Raw genomic sequence first — 22,017 nt, 5'->3', positions numbered from 1 at the left:
GCCTCTGTGAGCACTGGTTCACATCATCCTGGCCTCGTTCTTTAGGGCCTGATCCCAAAGGCATACTCAGAAATGAGCCTTTATCCCTCCTTGAAGTTCCGCGCTGGGCTCAGATGGCCCTGGCTTGGCCCTGTCCTCCTCCCTGGGTTGGAGTCATCTGGTTCCCAACTGTCGTGGGAGAATTCTCCTTAGGTTTGCAGATTCTTGGCAGGTCATCAGGAGTGTGTTTTCATTCATGCTTACCCGAAATGCTTGTCTGAGCACCTGTTGTGTGCTGAGCACTGCCGGGGCTCTGGGGACAGGCCCGTGATCATGGTCAACTCCATTTCTGTCACCCTGAGGCTGACACCCTCCTGGGAGGGGGAAATCATTGATGGGGAAAAAACCTAGTCAAGGTGGCTTGAGACTGTGATCCATGTGAGGAAAGAAATTAAACAGCTGCATGACAGCCAGTGACTTAGACAGGGGCGCCAAGAGGGCCTCTCTGAGAAAGTAATGAAGGATAAGACAAGGTCAGCTTTGGGAAGATGCAGGAAAGAGCATTCAGGGAGGAAACAGGAAGTGCAAAGGCCCTGGGGCAGGCACGACCTCTGTGTGTCCCAGGCACCTGGGGAGCTAAGGAGAGGTCTGAGGATTAGGTGGATGAATGTGTGCACCTGTGTGGAGCTAGACACACTGCTGGGGCGGGTGCCCAGGCCCGCAGGCAGCCAGATGGTGTTGGACAGCATCTAGAAGGCACACGCCTTTGCTAAGGAGCATTGAAGCTGAGGGAGGTGTGGACTGTGGATTCGAGGGTAGGTCTTTGGCTGAGATGTGGGGGTCCCAGGGGGGCTCAGGAAAGTTTAACACCATGGCTGTGTGTAGAGCAGAGGGCAGTTTCTACCATCACCCATCTTTATTAGGAAGCAGTCACGGGACCGAATGCATGAGAGAGATTAAGATTTATTGTTTTGACAAGGTGATGTGTGACATGGTACAAAAGGACGCGGTTAAAATGAGTCCCCCCTCTCCAGAGGCTCACTCCATTCCTGGCTTCCAGTATACTCTTCCAGACAAATTCTGTGTACTTACAGATACATAGGCAACTGTGTCTGTTTGGGTGGTCTGGTTGTTTTGTTGTGTTTTGTTTTTTTGAGACAGAGTCTCACTGTTGTTGCCCAGGCTGGAGTGCAGTGGAGCGATCTCAGCTCACTGCAACCTCAGCCTCCCAGGTTCAAGCAATTCTTCTGCCTCAGCCTCCCGTGTAGCTGGGATTACAGGCACCTGCCACCACGCCCAGCTAATTTTTGGTATTTTTAATAGAGACAGGTTTCACCATCTCGAACTCCTGACCTCGAGTGATCCACCCACCTTGGCCTCCCAAAGTGCTGGGATTACAGGCATGAGCCTCTGTGCCAGGCACAGAGTGGTCTATTTTTATTTTTGCATCATACATCGTTCTGCATCTTGCCTTGGCCACTTGATGGCTTGGAGATCTTTACAAGGCAGGGTGTGTCCTGCTGACTTGTTTCTGTTAAAGGATACTCAGTGTTGGCTGGGCATGGTGGCTCATGCCACGAAACCCCATCACTGTGAAAAATACAAAAAATTAGCTGGGTGTGGTGGCAGGCGCCTGTAGTCCCAGCTACTCAGGAAGCTGAGGCAGAAGAACGGCGTGAACCCGGGAGGCGGAGCTTGCAGTGAGCTGAGATCGCGCCACTGCACTCCAACTTGGGCAAAGAGTGAGACTCCGTCTCAAAAAAAAAAAAAGGATACTCAGTGTTCCCTGGTGTGAGTGGGCCACAGTTTGTTTGCCCAGTCCCTGCTGGTGGGTACATAGGTGTTTCCCATCTTAGGCTGTTTGCAATGACGCTGCCATGATTTCCCTCATAGACACCCCTCTTACCTGTTGCCTGAAACACGCTGCAGGAAGCACTGGCGGGGGTGGGGGCAACTCCCAGAGGGCTTTCTAGCTCACTCTGGCATTTCCCCATATGGTCATCCCATCCACCTCTTACCATCTCAGATCCAGATGATAGAGACGATGAAGACATGACCCCAAGCAGCCTGCTGTATGAGTGGGAGGAGACACCATCCCAGGCCATGGTGGCCACCGCGGCCACATTAGTAAGGAGGCTGTGCCTGGCTCAGACCACTAGCTTGGAGGTAAGTGGCTTCTCCAGCCCCAGGCCAGAGTCTTTCTTGGCCCTGAGTCCCTAGGACACCTTCCTCTTCCCGCCCATATCCTGGCCCATCCTTTCAGATATTTAATATCAGGGCTGTCACCTATGGGTGGGTAGGTTGTGCACTGTACAACTGTGCCTGGTTGCAGAAGCAAGGAAATCTAGATGGCGTGTGCCAGGCCAGTGCCCCAGTCCAGGTTGGATGTGAGCAGAGGGGAAGCCTTTTCTCCTCTGTCTGTCTAGGAGCACACAACAGTCCTGTTGACTCACAGTCTAATCTCCCAGGCCTAGCAACATCTGAGCCTCAGCATTGAGGACTTCGCACAACAAAGTTAGAAACACATGGCCCAGGCCTCCTCCGAAACTCCTGGCTGTTTCAAGTCAAGAGGTGGATGTGGCTTTGAGACTTAGGGCCAGTTCCTTCCTTGGTGATCATCAAGAATCTGAGGCCCTGAGGCTGTGCTGTGATGATGAGATTCTCCTCACTACCTGTCTTGTTCTGAGAGAGGGCCCTGAACCCACATGTAAGATGGAAAGCACGAGAGAGATGGTTTAGCATGGCACAGTCCCTGGGGGAGGAAAGTGATGTGTCGTTGGATTGAAGACTCATCCAGATAATCTAGAATGATCATATCTCAAGATCCTTAACTTAATTACATCTGCAAAGATCCTTTTTCCAAATAAGGGAAATTTACAAGTTCCAGGGCTTAGGACATGGACATATCTTTTTGGGGGCTTCCATTCAATGTTCTACAATTTTTTTTTAGACAGGGTCTCGTTCTGTTGCCCAGGCTGGAGTATAGTGGTGAAATCATGGCTCACTGCAGCCTTGACCTCCCTGGCTCAAGTGATCCTCCCACCTCAGCCTCCAGAGTACCTGGGACTGCAGGTGCATGCCACCACACCTGGCTAATTCTTGTGTGTTTTTTGTAGAGACGGGGTTTCGCCATGTTGCCCAGGCTGGTCTTGAACTTCTGGACACAAACAGTCCTCCCACCTCAGCTTGCCAAGGTGTTGGGATTACAGGCGTGAGCCACTGCGCCCTGCCAGGGCTTTACAGTTTAATTGAGCACTTAGTGTATGCTCAGACAATAAGCTCCAGGGCCTCACTTGCCTTATCTAATTTAATCATCTCAGTGAAATTCATATCATTGTGCCCATTTTACAGATGAGGAAACTGAAGCTTGAAGAGTTTAGGAAATGTGCTTAAAGCCACACTGCTTGTAAGTGATAGAGCTGGGCTGTTAACCCAGGCAGCATGGCCCAAAGCAGGGTTTCTCGCCCTGGGTGCTGTGGACACCGAGGGCTGGGTCATTCTTTGTGGAGTGTGTGGAGGAGGCTGTCACGTGCAATGTGGGATGTTTAGCAGCATCTCTGGCCTCTCCTCACTAGATACCACCATCATCCCCACCTGCAGTCCGTGGCAACCAGATGGCCCTGGGGAGCACGGTTGTCACCAGTAGGGGACCGCCGTTCTGTGGCCTGTGCTCTAACCGTTGCACTGCCGAACCTCATGGCTTGATGGGAAGACAGGACTGCATTCTTTGGCCCCAAGAGGACCCCTGACCACCTAATTGGACATTTCCCCTGGCAGGGGTGGCTCAGGGCAAGGGCTGTGGGCCTGGATCTCCACTTTTGGACGCTGGCGGTGCTAGCCCCAGAGGGCACTGTGTGGCTGTCTTTTACTTACAGCATTGAAAAAAAGGAAGTTACTGCCACCGTGGAGGTCCCCTGGGCTGAGGGGTGAAATGCTGAGGACCCTGTTGCTAGAAATGGCTTTGCAGGGAAACATCGGTGCACACCAAGCAGCTCCTGGGCCCCCGGGAGGGCTGAGGGCCTGCCTGGGTTGCCAGGGGGATAGACCTCATGAGCTTCGGCTTGAAATGCCTCTGCCCCTCCCCATTGATGGTGGGCAGGAGACAAGGTTTGTTTTTCAGTCTGGAAACAAAACCAGGACTCAGCGCTCAATAGAGAGCAAACCCCCGAGTCGGGCCCTCCATAGAGAGTCCCCGGAGTTTCGATGTGGGGGGCAGAGGGTGGGATGGCCAAGAGCGTCCCTAAGGAACAAAGGAGGATGAAGCAAGGGTGCACTGGGGTTGGGAGGGGACAGACAGACGGAGCCAGCAGGGCCAACTTCTCCAGGCTGCCAGGAAGGATGCCTGGGAGAGGGCATGGCTTATCACCAATCTTGGGTGTTCTGAGAACAAGGAGCTCGAGTTACAGGTGTTTATTAAGGACTGTGTACACTCAGGAAATGGCATAGACAGTGGCAGAACAGGACTGGCTTATACTGGCTCACAAGAGTGGGTGAGTAGACTTCCGGGTGTCCCACAGGCTGGTTATTAAACACTGCAGTTTTAAACATTAAGTTGTGGCCAGGCTCAGTGGCTCATGCCTATAATCCCAGCACTTTGGGAGGCTGAGGCGGGCAGATTACCTGAGGTCAGGAGTTCGAGACCAGCCTGGCCAACATGGTGAAACCCTGTCTCTACTAAAAATACAAAAATTAGCCAGAAGCCTGTAATCCTAGCTACTTTGGAGGCTGAGACAGAAGAATCGCTTGAACCCAGGAGGCGGAGGTTACAGTGAGCCAAGATCACTCCACTGCACTCCAGCCTGGGTGACAAGAGTGAGACTCCATCTCAAAATAAATAAATAAAATAAAATAAATAAAGTTGTTTTAGCATAGCTGACTAATGGGTGCAAATATACACTTCAGTAGAAGAAATCAGACTCTAATACTGAATAGATTCCTAGGATGACTATAATTAACATAATCCTACACTTAAAAATAGCTGGAAGAGAAGAATTTGAACGTTTCTAACGTAAAGAAAAGGTAGTTACGGTGATGGATATCTCAATTATCCTGATTTGATTAGATGAATGTATCAAATTATTTCACGGGTACCCTGAAAATATGTGAATCTACTGTGTATCAACAAGTAAACAGGCCGGGCACAGTGGCTCACACCTGTAAACCCAGCACTTTGGGAGGCTGAGGTGGGTGGATCACTTAAACCCCAGGGGTTTGAGACCAGCCTGGGCAACACAGGGAGAGAGCCCATCTCTACAAAAAATAAGCCAAGCATGGTGGTACATGCCTGTGGTCGTGGCTACTTGGGAAGCTGAGGGAGGAGGTTGGCTTGAGCCTGGGAGGTTAAGGCTACAGTGAGCTGTGATCAAACCACTGCACTCCAGCCTGGGTGACAGAGTGAGACTCTTCTCCAAAAAAAAAAAAAAGAAAAAAAGAAAAATTAAAAAAATCAAATAAAATGAATTATATTAGAAACAAAGGTATTAAGTACTCCCAACAATGACTGACTACCTGGTTATTTTACTCCATTTTACTATTGTCTTTCCATTAGAGGTTAGTCATGTTTATTGTAACCGTGTGGTGGAAATATGACATGACGTGCTAAGGTGCATTTCTTCCCAGGTGTGTCCTTAGCAATTGCAAGTTGGTAGCTTGAAATCGACCATGGTGGATATATTTACACCATGACGATCGGCAAATGCTACAAATCAGGACTTTTTTTTTTTTTTAAGCCATTGCATATAGGATGCTTGTTAAGAGTGTGGGTTCAGGAGCTGGTGCCCTGGGTTCAAGTGTCTGCTCTGCTACTGAGTAGCATGCGGCCACCGGCACCTGCCTCAATCACTTTGAGTGTCACTTTCCTTCTCTGTCAGCTTAGACCAGTTCCTGGAACATAGTAAAAGCTCCTTACTAAGTAACTAGTGGCGTAGTTGTTATTACAATTTTTTTTTTTTCGAGACAGGGTCTTGCTCTTTCGCCCAGGCTGGAGTGCAGTGGTGCGATCTTGGCTCACTGTAACCTCTGCCTCCCGAGTTCAAGTGATTCTCCTGTCTCAGCCTCTTGAATAGCTGGAATTACAGGCTCACGCCACCATGCCCAGCTAAGTTTTATATTCTTGGCAGAGATGAGGTTTCACCATGTTGGCCAGGCTGGTCTTGAACTCCTGACCGCAAGTGATCTGCCTGCCTCGACCTCCCAAAGTGCTGGCATTACAGGCATGAGCCACTGCACCCAGCCTTATCACTATTATCATGTGTTATTGGTGGTGATGGGGGTGGCAGTTTTCTTATCGACCTACGTATCCGTCTTTTTTTTTTGGTGGGGGACGGAGTCTCGCTCTGTTGCTCAGGCTGGAAAGTGCAGTGGTGTAATCTCGGCTCACTGCAAACTCCACCTCCTGGTTCAAGTGATCTCTTGCCTCAGCCTCCTGAATAGCTGGGATTACAAGCATGCAACACCACGCCTGGCTAATTTTTGTATTTTCAGTAGAGACAGAGTTTCACCATGTTGGCCATGCTGGTCTCAGACTCCTGACTTCCAGTGATCCACCCGGCTCGGCCTCCCAAAGTGCTGGGATTACAGGCGTGAACCACCGCGCCAGACCCTGGACTGATTTCTAGGCAGGAGCCTTGGACCCTTTGCCTCCATCCGTAGCCTGCCTAGATCTGCCCTCTTTTCTCCTTTTGAATTTCTTCTTCCTCCAGTGGAGGGAAACCAGGATAAGCCACTAATGATCCCTCCTGTCGTGCCTGGATGTGAAAGGCGCATTCTCAGGGTAACACTTGTGGCCAGAGGCTTGCCCAGAGGAGGAGGAGTGGTCCCGGGCAGGCACCATCCCCAGGTGCCCGTCTGCACACGTGTTCCGAACCCAGGGTGCCAAGGGCAGCTGGGGAAAGGCAGCCACCAGCCAGAGGGAAATGTGGCCGAGCCCATTAGGAAGGAAGGAAGGAAGGAAGGAAGCAGGCCTGGAACTGACATTTTTTGGATAGACGCCCCAAACTGGGCAATAGAGTCTTTTAGGCTACCAGTGGTCAGGGCCAGCTGCGATGGTGGCAGTTAGCCTGCAGCAGGGGCTGGCTTGTGGGTCCTGCCGGAGGAAGGAAAGACAGAGCTGAGGGTTGCCACTGGCTCTGACCACAGAAGGCACATTCTGGGAAGGCTGCCGGGACTCTGGTGGGCAGACACGTTGGCAGGTGGGCCAAGTGACCAGTGAGGGCCTGTTTTGCAGGCTGCATCTTGCTGAGATCGAGCTGCGTGTGCAGGGATTCTGTCACAGCCACACACAGCAGGGAGGCCCAGGGTCAGGGAAGCAGGTCCCAGCCTCGGAGGACCCCTGGGTGGGTGGGGGATTCAGGCCTGGCCCTGGCCAAGCCTGGGGGAAGTATGGGGGCTTCCCTGCAGGAAGCTGGGACCTGGCTTGGCTCGGCTCCTACCTTGTTGCTGTTTCTGTGGCTTTGGGTTCAGGCCAATGCAGTGAGCCTGAGACTACAGGGGTACCAGGAGGGAAGGTTTTCCAAACTAAACATCTCCTAAACCCAGGGGCTGTTCTCTGAGTAGAGTCCTTTATTTCTTGTGAGTTTTGGGCCCTCTGCACCCCCTATAATGCCCTTTATTAGCCATCACTGTTAATAATTGTATAAAACAATTTTTTTATTAGAAATATTGGAAAAGGGTGGGCGCGATGGCTCACACTTGTCATCCCAGCACTTGGGGAGCCCAAGGTGGGAGGATCACTTGAGCCCAGAAGTTTGAGACCAGCCTGGGCAACATGGTGAAACCTCATCTCTATGAAAAATACAAAAAAATTAGCTGAGCGTGGTGATGCACACCAGTATTCCCAGCTACACGGGAGGCTGAGGTGGGAGGATCGCTGGAGCCCAGGAGGTTGAGGCTGCAGTGAGAAGTGACTGTGTTGCAGCACTCCATTCCGGGAGACAGAGGGAGATCCTGTCTCTTAAAAAAACAAAAAAACAAAAAAAAAAGGTGGTCCAGGTGTGGTGGCTCATGCCTGTAATCCCAGCACTTTGGAAGGCCGAGGCGGGCAGATCACAAGGTCAGGAGATCGAGACCATCCTGGCTAACATGGTGAAACCTCTTCTCTACTAAAAATACAAAAAATAAGCCAGACGTGGTCACAGGTGCCTGTAATCCCAGCTACTCAGGAGGCCGAGGTGGGAGAATCGCTAGAACCCAGGAGGTGGAGGTTGCCGTGAGCCGAGATTGCGCCACTGCCCTGTAGCCTGGGCAACAGAGTGAGACTCCATCTCAAAAAAAAAAAAAAGAGTATGTATATTATGTAGGAAAAGATTGCCACCTCGCTAAATATTTGAAATATGCTAAGACTCATTAGAATAATTATATTACAATCATAGTGAACATTTATTGGGGTTTTATTAGATGCCACAGATTCAGACACTATGCCTGTTCTTTCACTGCCATATCCTGAGTGCAATGCAAGGCACATAGTAGGTGCTCAATAAATACCTGCTAAATCAGAGAAAAATGAGCCAGCTTGTATGCTTGTAGGGGCTTGGGGTGCAGTGAGGGAGAAGCCAGACCTGGAGCTTCATCTCACTGGGTCTCAGCACATCTTGGGAGAAGGTGGTAGGTCCTTCCCACTTTCCCCACGGTTGTGCTTACAGGCAGGGGATGGGTGAGGTGACCTTCGGGGATCCCCCGCACTGCTGGGTGTCTCATGCTGCCCCCTCTGAATCCCAGGCCATGGACTTGTTCCTGACACTGGTGTCCCAGCTCCAGGGCCTTTCTGGGGGTGAGCTGATGGAACTCTGGCAATATTCTTCCTTCAAATGCCGAGACAATGGGTAAGGTCCCTCTCCGGGTGGGGGATGGACTAGGAGCTGGCTGGGGGCATCCCTGGGTTAAAGGAGTCTTCGTGCTGTCCTGGGTTCCCAGTGAGGGATGGATGCTGATGCCTCATCCCGTCCCCTTGACACTGACTTGTCCTTCAGTCCGAGAATGTGTGCCAAGAAGGAGATTAAGTGGGGAGCCTGGAGGTTCCCACGGGGTCCAAGCTCTATCCTGCCTGAGACCAGAAGCTGAAGGGCCTGGCGGATAAAGACAGCCATTGTTCCCTTCCCCAGACAGGGACCCTCTTGCTGGAATTAGCATTCCAATGCACCTAGGGTACTCTCCTGCCGGGGGCGTGGAGAGTCTGGGCTGGGGGGTGCTGGGCAGGGCTGGCATTCCACCACCCAGACCTTGCTGATCTGGGGCTAGTAAGGTGGGTAAAGAGACTCCCAATCTCAGACGGGAATCTCTGAGGCACTAACTCAGTCAGCTTAGGGCTATGCTCCGGAGTCTGAGACCAGCCTGGGCAACGTAGCAATGCCCCCATCTCTACAAAAAATTTAAAAGTTAGCTCGACTTGGTAGCGAACACTTGTGGTCCCAGCTACTTGGGAGGCTGAGCGGGAGGATCACCTGAGCCCAGGAGGTGGAGGCTACAGTGAGGTGTGACCGCACCACTGCGCTGCAGCCTGGCTGACAGAGTGAGACCCTGTCTCACAAAAAAAGAAAAAATAAATGTCCTGATGTTGTGCTGAGTATTCGAGGTTTAAATTAGGGACTGTTTGCTGAGTGCTGGGTCCTGTTCCGCTAGGGATTTTTACCCCTTCTCGGTGACATTTGCTTGGGTGGGTTTCAGCAGAGCACTGGGTGTGGACTTGTGTTTTCCCACACCAGTGTTTCTTGGGTGGGTAGAGCTGCCGGGGTCTGGGCTGGGTGCTGCGGTGCTGAGAGCACGGGCCTCAGCCAGACTGCGGGGTCCCAGACCCGGGTCAGCCCCTCCCAAGGTGTGAAGGTGGGCATGTCTACACCGTACCTCTCTGAGCCTCAGTTTACCCCCGGGTGACTTCGGTGAGATGAGCTTGCGGGCGCTCAGCACGTGTGGGTCACCTTGATGATCTCAGGCAGCCACTGTTGGATGCCCTGCCTTCCTGTGGGACGGAGCACTGTGTGGGCCTCATGAAGGAACTCATCGCATCAGCAGCGGTGGAGGCAGACGAGGCGGAGGTGTGGCTCTCATCACTGGCCTTCCTCCCACAGCCCACAGATGCTATGGTCCACATGCTGCTGGTGAGTCCCTGCACCCCACCCGGGGCCCCGGTGTCCTCCCTCCGTGGCTTGGCTGCTGGTTAGATGCGGGGGAGGTGATCAGTTCTTTTGTGCCAGCCCCTCGTAGGATCAGCAGAGGAGGCCAGACCACCCATCCTCCTGGGCTTCTGTGGCGGGTTCAAGGGAACCTTTGGTATCAGAGAATTCCGGGTTCAGGGGTCAGCAATGTGCCTCCCACCTGTGTGATCCCAGGCAAGTGATTTAACCTTCCTGAGCTTCTTTTCTGATTATTATTATTATTGTTGTTTAGGACGGAGTCTTGCTCTGTCGCCCAAGCTGGAGTGCAGCAGTGCAATCTCAGCTCACTGCAACCTCCACCTCCCGGGTTCAAGCAATTCTTCTGCCTCAGCCTCCTAAGTAGCTGGGACTACATGAATGCACCACCCCACCTGGCTAAGTTTTGTATTTTTTTTAGTAGAGACGGGGTTTTGCCATGTTGGCCAGGCTGGTCTCGAACTCCTGACCTCAAGTGATCCACCCACCTCAGCCTCCCACAGTGCTGGGATTACAGGTGTGAGTCACCACGCCCGACTGTTTTCTGATCTCTAAAAGGAGGATGGCAGTGGTACCTCTATCCTGGTCTTATAGTGAGGAATGAAATGCTGTGTGTGAAGTGGTTCTCCTGGTGTCTGGCACGAAATCTGAGCACTTGAAATCAGAGCTATTATATTTATAAACACACATATTTAATGAGTCTGGAGATGAGGAAATCTGTGTGAGATGAGGTCAATAATTTCTACGATATGTGGAGGTCTCATTTAACCCTTGAGGTGTCTCTATGAAGTAGGTGCTCTCATCAACCCCATTTTGCAGGTGAGAAAACCGAGGCCCAAAGAGGTAGGGCAGCTTGCCCGAGGGATTGCAGCTGCTCTGCCCTTCACCTCAATTCTGACCTGAGACCTTGGGGTGTGTCCTCACTTTCCTGGGTGGGGGGGTGTCACCTGTCACTCCCCATCTTGTCCCGGCTAATAGTGAGTGCCAAGTCAGATGGCATCGGTAGGGAGCGGGAGTGAAGACACAGCTGGTGCCAGGCAGCTGGGGTCCCTGGGGGCATCAGAGACCCCTGCATTGGTAGAATGGACCCTACCAGGATCTGAGAGCCCCTGGAGCTGGTCCAGCCCTGGCTGTCCCTCCAGGTGGAATATAGGGAGCCCTTGCCTTCTGGCCCCTGACCCCAGGGTTTGAGGTGGGGCTGTTCCAGGTAGACTGTGTTGTTGGCTCTGCTCAGCAGACAAGAATCAGGCACTGACTCAGAGCCAGGCCCAGACTGGGTCCCAAGAGGCATCACCCACAGTTCACAGCCTAGCAGGTGACACGCTGGCCACCAGGAATGCCAGAACCACCCAAGACCTGCCCTGGGCTTAGCCCATCTCCCTGGAAATGTCTGTCTCCTTCCCCTTCCCCCATTCCCTTCTGCCTCCCTTCCCCTCCTCCCCTCTCCCTCACTTCCCCCCTCCCCTCTGCCTCCCTTCCCCCCTCCCCTCTGCCTCCCTTCCCCCTCCCCTCTGCCTCCCTTCCCCCTCCCCTCTGCCTCCCTTCCCCCCCTTCCTCTCTTCCCCCACTTCCTCCCTTCCCCCTCCCCTCTTCCTCCCTTCCCCCCTCCCCCCCTTCCTCCTTTCACTCGTTTATTTGTACATATGTTCGATTCATGTGCAGTAACTAAGAGCACAAACCCATCTGGACTTCCTCATTTCAGATCCCAGCCCCATTCCTCACCAGCAGGACCTTGGGCAAGGTACTTTACTTTCCCAGGCCTCAATTTTCCCCGTCTGGACAATGGGACTATCTTGTAGAATGACCTTGCAGACCAGGTGAATTGTATGGTGTGTGCGGAAGGAAGTGGCTGTTGCCATTAGTCTGGGACACAGCACTGAGCCAAGCAGGTGGCATCCATCGGCTTGTGGAGCCCAGAAGCTTCCTCTACCTGCCTCACATGCCATGTTCCATATGCAGGCCAGAGCTCATGCCTCTCTGGGCCATATTTTCTTGTTCTGTCATCGAGTCAGCAAGGCCCTGCCTGAGCCCTGGCAGGTTCTGGGAATGCACTGGCTTCGTGAAGCCTGGGGAGAGGAGGGGGTGGGAAGTGTGGGGAGTGAGGGGCAAGCAGGGAGAGAGTATTTTAATGAACTTCTTATTTCGGAATAATTTTATTTATTTATTTATTTATTTATCTATTTATTTAATCATTATTATTTTTTGAGATGGAGTCTCGCTCTGTTGCCCAGGCTGGAGTGCAGTGGCACAATCTCGGCTCACTGCAACCTCCACCTCCCGGGTTCAAGTGATTCTTGTGCCTCAGCCTCCTGAGTAGCTGGGATTATGATGCACACCACCAGGCCCGGCTAATTTTTTTGTATTTTTAGTAGAAATGGGATTTCACCACGTTGGCCAGGCTGATCTCGAACTCCTGAGCTCATGTGATTTGCCTGCCTCGGCCTCCCAAAGTGCTGGGATTACAGGCATGAGTCACTGCGCCCGGCCTTCTTAATGGTGTCTTTCAATGAACAAAAGTTCTTCATGTTGGTGAAGTGTGGCTTCTTGATGCTTTGTAGCTGGTGTTTGATCTCCCCCAGGTCCCAACGCTTCTTGGCTTGTCTTCTCCCAGTTCTGTTTTCTTAGCTTTTCTGGGAGGGTTGGTTTAAGCATGATGACTGAGCTTTAGAATCATGTTGGAAAAGTGAAATCAGCTTAATAAGGGTCACAGGTTTGAGGATAATTTTATTTTTCCATCTTTAAAAATGAAAAAGAGAGAATATTTTAAACAGACTTTTAACTGAAGTGTAAGTAAGCCTTCGTTAGAGATTTTTGCATTAAGATTGTTTTTTTCTCCTCCCATTTTTAAAAAAAAATTTATTTTTCTTTCAAAATTCTTTGTTCTTGTCTTTGCGATGTGGTTTCTGGTTTTTGTGAAAACGGGGAAGGCTGGCCCTTCTGGGTTCATCCCCCGGGCAGCCATACACAGAACCAACTGGGTCATTACTGTGTGGACTGCTCAGCACCCAGGCCTCATGCTGGCCCAGTTGTCCTGGCGGGGCCACCGGAAGTGGCTCACAGATCTGGGCTCTCTGCCAGCCAAGTGGCACCAGCCTGCCCCACAGCCCTGCAGGCTGTGACCAGGCGTCTGGCTCCAGCTTTGGTCTGGGACAGGCCCGAGCCTGCCCTGTCTGTGCCCCCGCCGCCTTTCTTGGGCACAGCAGTCAGAGGCGGGAACCTCCAGCAGGCGGCCCCTCCCATGTGCCGGAGAGCTTCTTAGTCTTTTTATAACCCCTGCCCTCCCAGCCAAGCCCGCTTGCCCTGTTCTGTATTAAGAAAACAGACAGCTTTGTTTTCTTTGCTCAAATACAGGGAAACATTGAATGTGCTTTTTCCAGGCTCCACACACCCCTGTCCTTTCACAAAGAAAATATGCAGTGAGATGCACATGCCAAGACCCACACGCATGCATCCTGAGCGCACGTGTACACACATGGGACACAACCCACACACACTGAAGCAGGCACCCATTGCACTGGGACGTGCACACGCACACTGGATCATCTGTACATGCACAGACCTGCACGTACACTGACGCAGGCTCACACCAAGGCACAGGGACACACAAACACACAGGGACATGCACACACATGCTGGATCGTGTGTACACACACAGACCTACACACACTGTTGCAGGCTCACACTGAGGCAGGCTTTCCCAGGACACCCACATGGGGAAATGCACGGACACACACCCACACCATAGACCTGTCAAGACACACATGCGCGTGCGTGCCTACACACACACACACACATTGAGGCATACACGCCAAGACTCACGTACCTGCAGATGCAGATATACACCCCAGTGTATGCACATGTGAAGACATGGCAGGACATGCACATACACACAGTAGGACACTCACACAGTGGGACGTGTGGAGACAGCCACCCACACCTGGACACATGCACAGGCACACCAAGACACACTGGGCTGTGCGTGGGCACACAAGGGACAGACAGTACACACACACGCACCTGGACGCATGGGCACGTGCACACATCCAATGGGACACATGAGATGCCCACATGGGGACACGTGTGCACAGGCATCCACCAGGAAATACACGCATACTAGGGTACTCGAGTGCACTGAGACACCTGCACACCCAAGTGGGAACGTACACACCCACAAGCACTAGGATTCTACAGCACACACCAATATGCACACACACAGATGCTCATGTTCACACTTTCACACAGTGTGCTCACACCCTAGCGTAGTAACACAGATCTGGTGAACAGTCACGAATCCAAAGAAAGAACAGAGCTGGGCAGATCGGGCGTGGTGGCTCACTCCTGTAATCCCAGCACTTTGGGAGGCTGAGGTGGGCAGATCACCTGAGGTCAGGAGTTCGAGACCAGCCTGGCCAATATGGTGAAACCCCATCTCTACTAAAAATACAAAAATTAGCCAGGCGTGGTGGCAGACATCTGTAAACCCAGCTACTCAGGAAGCTGAGGCAGGAGAATCGCTTGATCTCAGGAGGCAGAGGTTGCAGTGAGCTGAGATTGTGCCACTGGACTCCAGCCTGGGTGACAAGAGCGAGACTCCATCTCGAGAAAAAGAAAAAAAAGGACAGAGCTAGGCAGAGATTTTATTTCCCCGCAGCTGCCAAGCAGTCCCTGTTCTGGAGTGGCGTGGGTCTAGCACAGAGGCCCCTGTTCACAGCCAGTGCCCCAGGGCTGGATTTTAGAGTGAGCCCAGAATTTGCATTTTGAGAAGCCGTGAGTGTTGGGATCATGCCTGGCCTGGGAGCCAGCCTCTCCTGGGTTAAGTCTCAGTTCTATCTATAGCTGTGGGCTACCTGAGGCAAGTTCCTTACCCTTTCTGTGTCTCAGCTTCCTGTGTCTCAGCTTCCTGCTCTGCAAAATGGGAATGATAAGAAAGGCAACGTGTGTGACATGTTATCAGCAGTCTGGCTTGTAGTGAACACAGTTTGTTTATTAAGATTTGTTGGTCTTGACCGGGCATGGTGGCTCATGCCTGTAATCCCAGCACTTTGGGAGACCGAGGCGGGCAGATCACTTGAGGTCAGGGGTTCACCACCAGCCTGGCCAATATGGTGAAACCCGGCTTTACTAAAAATAGAAAAATGAGCCAAGCGTGGTGGCACGCGTCTGTAATCTCAGCTACGTGGGAGGCTGAGGCAGGGGAATCACATGAACCCAGGAGGTGGAGGTTGCAGTGGGCCTAGATAGGACCACTGCACTCCAGGATGGATGAGAGAGCAAGACTCCATCTTAAAAAAAAAAAAAAGATTTGTTGGTCTGATTTCTCTGAGGTGCCTGGGGCAGGGAGCAGCTGTGTCCTGAACCCCCTCCTGTTTGCCTTCCTTTCACTGAAGCCCTGGAGTGAGGGTAGCTGGGCGTCTGAGTGGTGGGCCACATGGAGTGCCTTTTTTGTTTTGTTTTCTTTTTTTTTTTTTTTTTGAGACAGAGTTTCGCTCTGCCACCCAGGGTGCAGTGCAGTGGTACAATCTCAGCTCACTGCAGCCTCTGCTTCCCGGGTTCAAGGGATTCTTGTGCCTTAGCCTCCCGAGTAGTTGGGATTACAGGCACACACCACCATGCTCGGCTAATTTTTGTGTTTTTAGTAGAGACGGGGTTTTGCCATGTTGGCCAGGCTGGTCTCGAACTCCTGACCTCAGGTGATCCACCTGCCTTGGCCTCCCAAAGTGCTGGGATTACAGGCATGAGCCACCGTGTCTGGCCTCTGGGGTGCTTTTAAAATGTTCCCTGAAAAGAGCAATTTGTTCAGACTCTGGGGGACTCAGCTCTGTATTATGAAGTGCCCAGGTGAGTCGGTGTGTGGCCAGGGTGAGGCCTGTGAAGTGCATTAACCCACCACCTCGGGTGGGGGCCGATTTCTGTCCCCAGCCACTGCTCCAGACCCCGATGGCCAGCCCTGGCGCCTTCCTGGGCATCTCAGCCCTGGTGCACAACCTCTGTGCTTCTCTGGATGGGCCCTGCGGCCAGCTGCCTGGAGTCGGCTCCCTAGTGAGGATCCTGGGAGACGCCTTGGGTGAGAACTGTACCATCCAGGAGCCCTCGGATGATGACAAGGTGAGGACATCCAGTGTCCTGAGTACCGGCTTCAGTGCCCCCAGTGGGGCCGAAGCGAATCAGGCAAGCTCCAGGTGGAGAGGGTGGGGGTGGGTTCCCCCCTTTGCCCCTTCCTCCTATCCCTCATTCCCCCTTCCCCACTTCAACCCGTCTCGTCACCCTCCTGCCTGCCCCCCCACGCCACTGCCCCTTCTATACCACTGCCCCCCCCCACACCACTGCCCCCCAACACCACTGAGTGGGGGTGGGGTGAAGGGGGGAAGGGGGAATGGGATGAGATGCCCAGCAAGGTGCCAGGCTGGCCCGCGGGGTCTGGAGCGTGGCTGGGGACAGAAATTGGCCCCCACCTCGAGAAGGTGGGTAAATGCCCTTCACAGCACCCCCCCACGCCACTGCCTATCCCACGCCACTGCCCCCAACCAGGCCACTGCCCCTCCCCCACGCCACTGCCCCCCCCCAACGGCACTGCCCCTCCCCACGCCACTGCCCCACCCCCCACGCCACTGCCCCCCCCCACGGCACTGCCCCTCCCCACGCCACTGCCCCACCCCCCACGCCACTGCCCCGCCCCCCACGCCACTGCCCCTCCCCACGCCACTGCCCCTCATGGTCCTGCCTCCATCTCGATTTAGCTCCAGCTTGTGCTGAAGGCAGTCGGCAACGCGGGCTTGGCAGCCATGGCTCTCACCCCTACGCTGAGTGCCTGTGCATCTCTGAGAAGCAGCACACCCGAGATCCGGCTGGGGGCCATCCAGGCCTTCCGAAGAGTCCCCTGCTCTGCAGATGTGAGCCCTTGTGTGCTGTTTCATGGGGTTGGGGTTGGGTGGTGGTGGGTCTCGAACCACAGTTTGCTAATTCACTTATTCAGTTGTTCATTCATCATGTATTTAATGAGCACCTACTGTGGGCTGGGTACTAGTGTGAACAGGTATCCAGGTCTAAGCCTATGTGTAGTGTGGGAAGCAGACTATTTATCAAAAACACAACCATATGATTACCAGTGCCATCTGTGCCCCCTCTAGTACAGGGTTTGGCAGACTACGGGCCATGGGCCACTACCTGGCCCTTTGTCTGTTTTTCTCAATAAAGTTTTATCGGAACACAGCCATGCCCACTCACTCAGGTGTTATCTATGGCTGCTTTCCTGCTCCACCTGCAGAGTCAAGTCATTGCAAGAGACCGCATGGCCTGCAGAGTCTAAAAGAGTTCTCTGTCCCTTTACAGAAAAAGTTTGCTAATCCCTGGACCACTACCTCCCTTCTTACTCAGAGTCAAAGTTACAGTCCCTTGATTGACCTCCCAGGCCCTGAGGGATCTGACCTCTGGGCCTCACCTGCTCCTGTCACCTCCCATCCCTCCTCCCCAGCACATTGCCCTTTCTGTTCTTCCTCAAACACTTGTGACCCTCTCTTGCCCCAGGCCCTTTGCACATGCTGTCCTCTTTCCTGGTACACTTTTCCTCCAGATGTCCCCAGGCCTTTCTTTTTCACATCCTGTACGTCTTAGCTTAAAAGGCACTTTCACTGTGAGGTCTCCCTTGACAATTTCACCTGAAATTGAACCTCCCAGGTCCCCCTGGCTCTGGTCCTGTTTCCCCATTTCATTTTTCCTTCCTTAGGGTTTATTACCACCTAACTTTTTTTTTTTTGAGACGAAGTCTCACTCTGTCACCCAGGCTGGAGTGCAGTGTCACCATCTCCGCTCACTGCAAGCTCTGCCTCCTGGGTTCATGCCATTCTCCTGCCTCAGCCTCCTGAGTAGCTGGGACTACAGGTGCCCGCCACCACACCCGGCTAATTTTTTTGTAATTTTAGTAGAGACGAGGTTTCACCATGTTAGCCAGGATGGTCTCGATCTCCTGACCTCGTGATCCTCCCAGCTCGGCCTCCCAAAAGTGCTGTGATTACAGGCATGAGCCACCGCGCCCGGCCACCACCTAACTTTTTATGTATTTCACATGCTAATGTCATTGACTGTCTCCCTGCACTAGGATACCAGCTTCAGGTGGACAGGGGCTGAGTTGGTCTTGTTTATGGCTGTCACCTAGCACAGTGCTGGGTGCATAGTTGCTGCTTATGTTAATATTTGTTGCATGGATGGATGGGTGGGTGGATGGATGATGGGTGGGTGGATGGGTGAATGGATAGATGGGTGGGTGGGTGGGTTGGTGGATGGATGGATGGGTGGGGTGGCTGGCTGGCTGGCTGTGGAGGAAGCCGATAGATATTGAGGGAGTCACAATGTGGGGAGGTGAATTGCTTAGGAAGGGCCTAGGAAGGCCAAGACATTTAAAGACCTCCTGTGTGGCGAGACACTATGCTGTTTTCGTAAATAGTTTTATTGGAATGTAGCCATGCCCATTTGTTGGGGAATTGATGAGGCTCTAGGCTGGGGCTGGTAGAGACTGGGAATTAGGCACGGTCAGTGAACCCCTGCTACCTCCCACAGCTGAGCTACAGGTGAGTGTGTGTCGGGGAAGCCTCCCACAGTAGGGGCATCAGGACAGCTGGGGCTAGGCAGCAGGTCCACCTGCTGCAGCCAGGGACATCATACTCCTGGGTGGAGGTAGGTAGGCCTTGGGTGATGGCTTTCCTTCTGCCCAAGCCAGCGATCGGTGCTCTCCCGTCTGTACCAATCCCTGGAGGAGGATGCTGAGATCCGTATCAATGCCTACCTGGCTCTGATGAGATGCCCCAGTGAGGAGGTGTTTGCCCAGGTGCGGCGCACCCAGGCAGGCGAGCTCTCCACCCAGGGTGAGCCATGGGTGTGTGTGTGGGAGGGGTGTGGGCAGGGGTGGGGCTGGGAGGGCACCTCCTGAAGAGTGCAGGGGGTTTGAGAGCATCCTCTCCCTCCACCCCTTTGGTATTCTCCTGTGTTCTTGTTCCCCTGTTTCTCTACCACACTGTCTAGATAAGGGGCTCTGTATTCTCCCCTCCCCCACATGGCAATTCCAGTCCCCATTCTGCCATTGGATGACTTTGGAGAAGTTGCTTCTCCTCTCTCGTCCTCAGTTTCCTCATCTGTAAAATAGGATGGGAATCAGTGAGGCCTCTTTTAGCTCTGGCCAGATCACGACACAGTATCCTAAAGAGAGACCTAAGTTAGAAGAGGGATGGCGTCGGCAAATCTAGATCCCTTCTGGAGTGAGACAATTCCCTTTATACAGGCACCTGAACGCAAAGATGTAAATTCAAAAAAATAAGTTCAACTGATTGTTGAAAAATTTTCCATAATGCACAGTGGGGTGAGAGTCTGGAGCCTGAGAGCCCAGGTTCAAATCCCAGCTTCACCTCTTCCTTCCTGTATGCCTTTAGACAAGTAAGTAAACCTTTGTGAGCCTCCATTTCTGTACCTGTAAAATAGGGATAATGCTATTACCTCCCTCATAGAGTGTTGTGAGCATAAAATGAGTTAATACACAAAGACATTTAGAAAGCATAGTAAGTGCCATATGTGTGACTGTTGCTTTTAATGTTGTTATCACTACTGCTATTATTATTAATGCAGTGTAGCTGTATAGTCAAAATTTTAAAGCATAGGCAAGGGACAAATGGAAAATTAGTCTTCCTTCCTCTTCCCCCCAGTATTTTCCTATGTCCTGAAGATACACACTGTGAACAGTTCTCCTGTGTATTACATCAGAACTTGTAATACATAGGTAAACATACACACGTATCTCCTTAACAATAGCATCTCAGGATCATGTTCTACTTGCTGTTGTGCTCTTGGCTTTTTTGTTTTGTTTTGTTTTTTGAGACGGAGTCTTGCTCTGTCACCCAGCCTGGAGTGCAGTGGTGTGATCTTGGCTCACTGCAAGCTCTGCCTCCCAGGTTCATGCCATTCTCCTTCCTCAGCCTCCCAAGTAGCTAGGACTACAGGCGGCCACCACCTCGCCCAGCTAATTTTTTGTATTCTTTTAGTAGAGACGGGGTTTCACCACATTAGCCAGGATTGTCTCAATCTCCTGACCTCATGATCTGCCCGCCTCAGCCTCCCAAAGTGCTGGGATTACAGGCATGAGCCACTGCGCCCGGAGTTTTTTTTTTTTTTTTTTTTTTTTCCGAGACAGAGTCTCACTCTGTTGCCCAGGCTGGAGTGCAATGGCACAGTTGCGGCTCACTGCAACCTCTGCCTTCTGGGTTCAAGCAATTCCCCTGACTCAGCCTCTTGAGTAGCTGGGATTACAGCTGCACACCACCATACCCGGCTAATTTTTGTATTCTTTTAGTAGAGATGGTTTTGCCATGTGGGCCAGGCTGGTCTCGAACTCCTGACCTCAGGTGATCCATCCACCTCAGCTTCCCAAAGTGCTTGAGATGACAGGGATGAGCCACTGGGTCCAGCCTGCTGCTTGCTTTTTGTCTTTAGCATGTCTAGGAGCTTGTCTCTCATCTATAGCTCTTGTGGACTCTGATCTGTGGCTGTGTGGGTGTTCCGCCAGAAGTTTGTACTATAACCCCTTTTACCAGTCTCCACTGATAGGCCTTTAGGCTGTTTTTGGTCTTCTGCCGTTAAAAGCAACAACCACAAACCTACCTGTACAGATACCTTTGGCCCTTGAGTTAATCTCACTTTAGGATAATTTCCCAGAAGATAAGTTGCCATGGTAAAGGGTGTGTACATTTAAAAGTCTGATGTGACGTTGCTGAATTACATTCTGAAGAGATGGCACTATTGGAAGATACACCTCTCTGTCTTGGCAGTTTCAGGCATGGGGTGCGATGTGTGCTAAACCCCTCCTCAGGGGATCAGCTGAGGGGCTTAGCCTCCACAGTGGCCCTGGGGTACCACCTGATGTATTGTCCAGTGGGAATAAGTGGGCACCTTATCCCTAAAAACCCACATTCTGCTCTATTCTGTGATAGATTGTTCCAGAAGCCCCTGACTGGACCTTCTAAGAGCCTGAGACAATGGGGGGGAGGGTTGGGGGCTCCCTGTAGGACTCTAATATTCCCCGTTGGATTCAGTCCCCTGAGGTTCTTATTTGATCTTTATCCCTCCAGGGACCCTCATGGGTCACACGTCACCTTTTGTTGATGCTGAAATATGCTTAGTCTTTTTAGGTCCAGGCTCTGCTTTTAACTGATCTTCCCAAAAAGCCCTGCAAGCTACTTTGTTAGTTCCTTCTTCAGATGAGAAAACTAAGGTTCCAAGAGCTGGAGTGACCATCTCAGGCCACACTGGTACATGGTGGAACTAGGAATTGAAATCGGGTCTGACTTCTCATTTTCACTGATGAGGAAACTGAGGCTCGGAGAGGCAGAGGGACCACCCCAAGGTCACACAGGTTTTGAGCTTTGGGACTGGATTCAGACTCAGGTCTGACTTTTGAGTCCATGACACCTTTCTTTCTCTTCTGGAAAGTGTGTCAGAATTCCATACACGGGTTGGATTTCCAAGTTCTGTTCAGGCACGACTTGTTGGCTGCTGTTTCTTGAGAGAAGACGTAGGTCTCTGTAGCCAGACTCCTGAGAAGTCCCCGTGTGTGGGAATTGCAGGACTGGGATGGGGGTCGGGAGGGTCTTTTCTCTGGACAGCGCCAGCTCCTGGCCCTTTCCTCATGGCCCCTCCCTGCTGCCCATGACTCTATTCCAGTGGGTTCTTTTGTGTGGAGTCACCTCCTGCAGCTGCTGGAGACGCACGACCCCCTGAAACGGGCCCTCCGGGACACCCTCCCTGAGGACATCCTCAGCCAGGAGTTCCACCCAGAAATGTGGAAACACTCGTCCTATTCTGATGTCACCTTCCGATCAGGTATGGCCATCCTGGGCAGCCCCTGTCCTGCTCTGGGACCACAAAGGCTGGGGGA

The 22,017-nt window shown here is 52.3% G+C and overlaps 1 protein-coding gene across 1 annotated transcript in view; it reads left to right on the top strand.

The window, feature by feature from the left end:
- Window positions 1-22,017, top strand: part of LOC117976364 (uncharacterized) — a 145,069-nt gene that overhangs the window by 5,283 nt on the left and 117,769 nt on the right. The window contains exons 3-9 of the mRNA XM_063597944.1: window positions 2,006-2,145; window positions 8,695-8,798; window positions 9,905-10,070; window positions 16,023-16,208; window positions 16,841-16,993; window positions 18,817-18,961; window positions 21,804-21,962. Of these exons, the coding sequence (XP_063454014.1) occupies window positions 2,006-2,145; window positions 8,695-8,798; window positions 9,905-10,070; window positions 16,023-16,208; window positions 16,841-16,993; window positions 18,817-18,961; window positions 21,804-21,962 (1,053 nt within the window). The remainder of the gene's footprint in view (window positions 1-2,005; window positions 2,146-8,694; window positions 8,799-9,904; window positions 10,071-16,022; window positions 16,209-16,840; window positions 16,994-18,816; window positions 18,962-21,803; window positions 21,963-22,017) is intronic.

The sequence above is a fragment of the Pan paniscus genome, chromosome 18, assembly GCF_029289425.2.
Source record: "Pan paniscus chromosome 18, NHGRI_mPanPan1-v2.0_pri, whole genome shotgun sequence".
NCBI classification, from domain to species: domain Eukaryota; kingdom Metazoa; phylum Chordata; class Mammalia; order Primates; family Hominidae; genus Pan; species Pan paniscus.
The sequence above is the reverse complement of the archived record's forward strand: the minus strand, read 5'-3'. Positions and strand labels throughout refer to the sequence as shown.